This window comes from Diceros bicornis, chromosome X (genome assembly GCF_020826845.1).
Source record: "Diceros bicornis minor isolate mBicDic1 chromosome X, mDicBic1.mat.cur, whole genome shotgun sequence".
In the NCBI taxonomy this organism is placed as follows: Eukaryota; Metazoa; Chordata; class Mammalia; order Perissodactyla; family Rhinocerotidae; genus Diceros; species Diceros bicornis.
In genome coordinates, this window is record NC_080781.1 from 39,212,019 (window position 1) to 39,218,018 (window position 6,000).

The window sequence follows — 6,000 nt, forward strand, 5'->3', positions numbered from 1 at the left end:
TGGTGAACTCGGGGATTTTAATTGACATAACTGTTCAAAGAAGACATGAAGTCTTAAGAGTTTTCTGTCAAAACTCTTATAAATAAATTCAAGGATATGCCACCAAAGTCAGGGATATTGATGATCCATTCTAAACCTTGAAATTTTGTAATTCTGACATTTACTTGTATTTGAAATGACTGAATCCACTGGCTATTTTAATGTTGTATAACCTGGCCAAAGTAAGTCATTGGGATATCAGATAGATTCTAGTTAGATGTGTTATACCTCAGAAAAATGAATGTATAAGCTTTCCAGTCTTTGAGAATGACTCTATTCCACAGTATTATTACTTATCCTGCCTGAATCTTAGCGACTCATCAATCTTTGTGTATTAAGAGAGAGAGATTATTTATAAAATCATGCTATACTCATGAATGCACTTTTTATTTGTACTCATACTCCTTAACATGAGCTTATAGCTGAACACTCACTCACTGTCACTTAACCTGTCAGTTTCTTCATCTATAAAATAATCAGATTATATTCATTCAGCAACTATGTTTTGATGTTTGGCTAAGAACTAAGCACTATGGTATGCTCTGGAAAGGCAAAGATGAGTAAAACATAGTCTTCATCTTTGAGGAGCTCAGTCTGTCGGGGAAGACAAATACCCATATGCAGTGCCCTGTGATGGGTACTATCATACAGAAGTAAAAGGAAAATAATGATCACATTTATCTGATTGTATACTAATATTTTGGATTTAAAACAGAAATAGACTGACCTTTATCAGACTTTTGAATTAGGCTTTTGCCAGTGGTTGTAACGAGTGTATCATTCCCTTAGGTTACTCCCCTAAATAATGCATTATTAGCCATGTCCTTGGGTTGGGTGAAAAATAAACCTGGTCTCTTATAAAGATAATCAAACACGGTCATGTTTGTCTTAGTATCTGCTCTTAACCAGAGATCACTGTCCACAATTCCATGTAAAGTAGAATTCTATGATTATACTAAAGCAGTACAATAAATAAATACCACTGTCTCTATTCAGTGCCTTTTCTCTTGTATAAAATAGGTGGAGGTTTTTGATCTGCTTTTTGTCACTAATGAGAGCAATTCTCGAAAGACCTACGTAGTGCATTGCCAAGATTGTGCACGAAAAACAAGTGGAAACCTGGAAAATTTTGTGGTGCTAGAACAGTACAAAATGGAGGACCTGATGCAAGTCTATGACCAATTTACATTAGTAAGTGAAATCAACATGTGAGTACATAGTTAGCTGGATAGGGAGGCAGCAGTGTTTGTTCTGCCGCCTAATAAGTAGGAGGTAATGAAATATTTAAATTTTCCTTTGGCTTATTAGATATTGCATGAGGAAATATTCATATCATTCCCCCCTCTCCTCCACTTCCAAGTATTTATTTGTATGAAATTGGCATATTTCATTTTCACTTTTCTTCCTGGGTGAGACTACCCTAAATGATGTCACAATAATTACATTTTAAAATCTTTGTGTACTTTTAGAACATTATCATATCCTTTATGTCATTTGATCTCAGTTGATAAAACATTTGTGTACATAGGTTATTAGTGTCCACAAAATGAATCAGTAAGTATGCTTTTAAATATACTTCTGCTTTTAGAGCTAATTGTATTTATTTAAAATTTTGTCCTTGCCAGAAGTATTAACCTCATGGGACTATTTGATGGAGCTTAACTTCCTGGTACGTTATATAACCCTGTGAAATTCAAGTATACTTATAAATTGCACAGTTTTTAATTTGAAATAGCATATACTTAGGGGGAAACACTTTAGCACATTAATAGTTTTATGAATAGAAACAGAGACATAGTTTATGAATTGTTGATTTCCTCCAATACTTTTCTCTTACATATGTTATCAGAAACTGAATTCTTGAAATTTAGCTCCTGATATTTTCACTTGAATGGTCTTCAAGATTGCTTGAAGAAGAAGAAAATTATTTGGAATATGGTAAACAAAATATATTATCTAGTTGAGATAGGTTCTGAAGCCAGTCACTAATGAGACTTTGTAGTTGATTTGTTAGATTATTTTCCACAAGGCTTCTTTTCTCCTATTTTTTTTTTTTTTTACGACAATCTAAAAAATGGTCACCTAATAACTTTCTAAGAGTTTTTGACTAATTGGTGAAGAAGTACAGAAAAATGTGGGTGCACTGAGTAGGGTAATGGTCTCAGGAAAATTGGCCAGTTGGGAGACAGTAAGAAGGGAGGTTGTACTTGGACATCGTGTAGCTGGCTGTTGAACTTCCTTGAAGAATTGTTATTTCCCCTACCTTCATAAGCAGACTGTGTAGCCTTGAGCTAGGGAATGCTATTAACAATTTGAGTACCAAAGTAACATACCTTACTTTTATTTTCAGGCTCCTCCATTACCATCCTCCTCATCCTGATATTGTTCCATGGACATTAAATGAAACCTTCTCTGCTATTCAGGAAGTAACCCAGTTCTGCACCACTGATTTTTGTAGCTATCTCGTAAGGCTGCTGGCTGAAAACTGTGTCTATGCAACCTTCCAAGTGCGGAGTGTCAACCAACTGGACAGGGGAGAGCACTGCTCCTACTCCAGGACTCTCACAAAGCTGATCAGCTATACTTCATAAAAAAAAATAATAATAATTTCCATGTTTTGTATATATCTGACAAAACTGGCAACATCATACAGACTACTGACTTGAAGACAACCTCTTTTATATTTCTGTATTTCTGGGCTGATGAATTGGTTTTCATCTATCTTTTCCCCCTTCAGAATTTTCCTTGGAAAAAAATATTAGCCTATCTGGTCATTTCTTTGTAAGGTAGTTAGCAATTTTAAGTCTTTCTTTGGTCAACTTTTTTTTAATGTGAAAAGTTAGGTAAGGAACTTTTTTACTGCTTTTATGTTTTTCTGTCTTGTTTTGAAACCATGACGGTTATTACACTTTTGGTTCCTAAATAAAATGTTTAAAAAATTAACAGCCAAGTCACAAAGATAATGGATTGCACATAGACTAAGGAATAAACTTCAGATTTGTGATTTTTGTTTCTAATCCTGATGTAAATTTACACTATTTATAAATACATATTTATTGCTTGAAAATATTTGTGAATGGAATGCTGTTATTTTTTCCAGATTTACCTGCCATTGAAATTTTAAGGAGTTCTGTAATTTCAAACACTACTCCTATTACATTTTCTATGTGTAAATAAAACTGCTTAGCATTGTACAGAAACTTTTATTAAAATTGTTTAATGTTTAAAGAGTTTTCTATTGTTTGAGTTTTAAAAAGACTTTATGTACAGTTCCCAGTTTTTGTTCATTTTTCAAATCTGATTATATATATTTTATATATACTTATGTATGTATATATAATATATATAGAAATCTGGATATATATGTATAAAGATTTAGAACTTAAATTTTTCTCGTTTTAAGTTTCACATCTATGGTAGATTTTTGAGGTGTCTACTGTAAAGTATTGCTTACAAAAGTATGATTATTTTTAAAGAAATATATATGGTATGTATCTTCAAGACCTAAAATGTCAGACTGGTTTATTGTTAAGTTGCAATTACTGCAATGACAGACCAATAAACAATTGCTGCCAAAACGTAGTATAATAGCAGAAAACAAATAGTGATTGAACTTAAGATTTTAAAAGGAATGTTATATGGGCTTGACAAATCCTGTACATCGCTTAATAGTGTTTTATATGGAAAAAAGATTCAGATGAAGGGCTCTATTTTAGAATGCAAATAAATTAAGAGACTTATTTTTTAATGTTAGGCAATTTTGAAATCTCATGCTTTTCTGCTTGCATGACATGATTGGGTGGGGAGAGTCTGCAAATTCCATATCACTAGTAAAATATAGCAAGCTATATTAGCATTAACAAATCACTTCTAATTAACAATAGTATTTCATTTTATAATAATGGTACCTTGCTTGCCACTGGCACATATTCTCATTTTATCACATTGTTCTTTCTAAGGTTTTTCCAGGAAGCTTTAGTGAAGAAGCATAGAGAATGCTATAAATGAAGTTATATATATGACTAAAGAGAATTTATAATCCTATTGGGTGAAATGCTGTGTTGATTGCATTAATCAAGTACTCTTTTTCAGATAGTTCTGGAGTACGTTGTCCTCCTAGAAACAGTTTGAAGGCTTGAAAGTATGGAGATATTTTATTCAGTTAGTTAACAATTTGATAAATATTGAATATCTACTAGTAGCAATCATCTCTTATTTATAATTTCAGAAGGAAATAATTACAAATCTATTTTAGTTAAGGAGCAAGAGTGCTTGTCTAAGTGCCGCTGATATTTTTAAAAGAACTCAAGACAAACATCTTTGCAAATAAAAATTGGAAGCCAACTGCCTGGAAACAAAGATTATAAGAACGCCAAAGCTATGCCTAAATGTTTCTTAACCAGTTCTGGTTTATCTTACTGATACAGTGTCTTAGATTTTCTAAGTTATCTGACATTTAAGAGTAATTTAGTGGTGGTTCACCAGTACATGTTTGAAAGTTATATGTCAAGAATAATACTTGCGGGGCCGGCCCAGTGGCATAGCAGTTAAGTGCACGCGCTCCGCTGCGGTAGCCTGAGGGTTCGCAGGTTCGGATCCCAGGCTCGCACCGACGCACCACTTGTCAAGCCATGCTGTGGCGGCGTCCCATATAAAGTAGAGGAAGATGGGCATGGATGTTAGCCCAGGGCCAGTCTTCCTTGGCAAAAAGAGGAGGATTGGCATTGGATGTTAGCTCAGGGCTGATCTTCCTCACTCACACACAAACACACATACACACACACAAAGTCTTTGAAATGGGTAGAGGATAGATAGAAATCACACACATCAACATTACTCTGAAGTATAGCTAGATGAACAGTCTTACGTAAACTGCTTTCTTTTCATTGATTTAACATTCTTTATAATTTACATTTTTCAGGTTTCAGAAGAAATAGAATAATTTTTTTTCTTTTTACTGCTTGTTTAGGTAAATCCTATTAAAGCACACTCTATCCAGGTGCCTTAATAATGAAATAAGGTTGCATCATAGCACACATTGTTTAGAGAAAGAAGCTAATTACACAATGTATAAAAAAGCAAATAAATGTTGGTCCAGAAAGTAGGAACTAAATCAAATTTTTTTCTCATTGTCACCAGTTAAATAGGAAATCTTATACCATCAGTATAGCAGTTCACCTTGCTTAACCTAAGTTAAATCAATAAAAAGAGTTTTGGCTTTTGCATTTTGAAGTCACTTTTCCAAAGTAGTAAATTGATAGGACGTTCAAAATGCTAGTAATTGGTCAACTAAAATTTAAGATCACATAATATTATGAATTTAACTAAATGATGTATCTGCTTCTCAGATCCTGGTTATTAAATCTTTTATCATCGTGTGTATTTTAATTTAGTCAATATATTTAGCATCTCCTAAAAAACGAACCTGAACAAGATGTGATCCCAGCCCTCTACCCTCCATACACACATCTAATATGGGAGATTCATGTAATATATCAGACAAAACCTAGAAGAGGTACAAGGAGGAGTAGTTTTGGGGCTTGCGTTTCAGCAGGGTTTACATTATAACACCTTCCAGAGCAAGAGGATTTGGGAACTTGGACTCAGGGGATGGAGGCATGTTACAAGACTACTGGAGAGGTAGGAAAGCTTTGATGTTGGAAAGCCGCCTCTGCTGTAAGAGATATTTTACACTTTATGGTGCAGTTAATATGGAACCATCCACAGGATTTAAGCAAAAGAACAGCATTGAATTTGCAGTAGTCTTCCTGCCTGCTTTCACACACACCATCTATCCTGTACGTTGCTGACAGAGGGATATTTCTAAAGCAGAGAAATTCAAGTAAGAGATGATTTGGGCTTGGAACTTTGGATGTTGTGAGAATGGAAATAACACAGATTTGGAAGACAAAAGGTAAAATCCACAGGACCCATTAGATGTCTTAGATGGTTGGGGTTGCT

The 6,000-nt window shown here is 34.0% G+C and overlaps 1 protein-coding gene across 14 annotated transcripts in view; it reads left to right on the forward strand.

Moving 5' to 3' along the window:
* Positions 1-3,792, forward strand: part of KDM6A (lysine demethylase 6A) — a 200,495-nt gene extending 196,703 nt beyond the window's left edge. For 13 of the 14 annotated variants that reach the window (XM_058535698.1, XM_058535699.1, XM_058535700.1 and 10 more), the window contains 2 exons: positions 1,060-1,230; positions 2,390-3,792. In XM_058535698.1, the coding sequence (XP_058391681.1) occupies positions 1,060-1,230; positions 2,390-2,419 (201 nt within the window). In that variant the 3' untranslated portion in view covers positions 2,420-3,792. Of the gene's footprint in view, positions 1-1,059; positions 1,231-1,664; positions 1,709-2,389 lie in introns of all 14 variants that reach the window. The other variant, XM_058535691.1, reaches the window with a different exon arrangement.
* Positions 3,793-6,000: the final 2,208 nt, after the last annotated feature.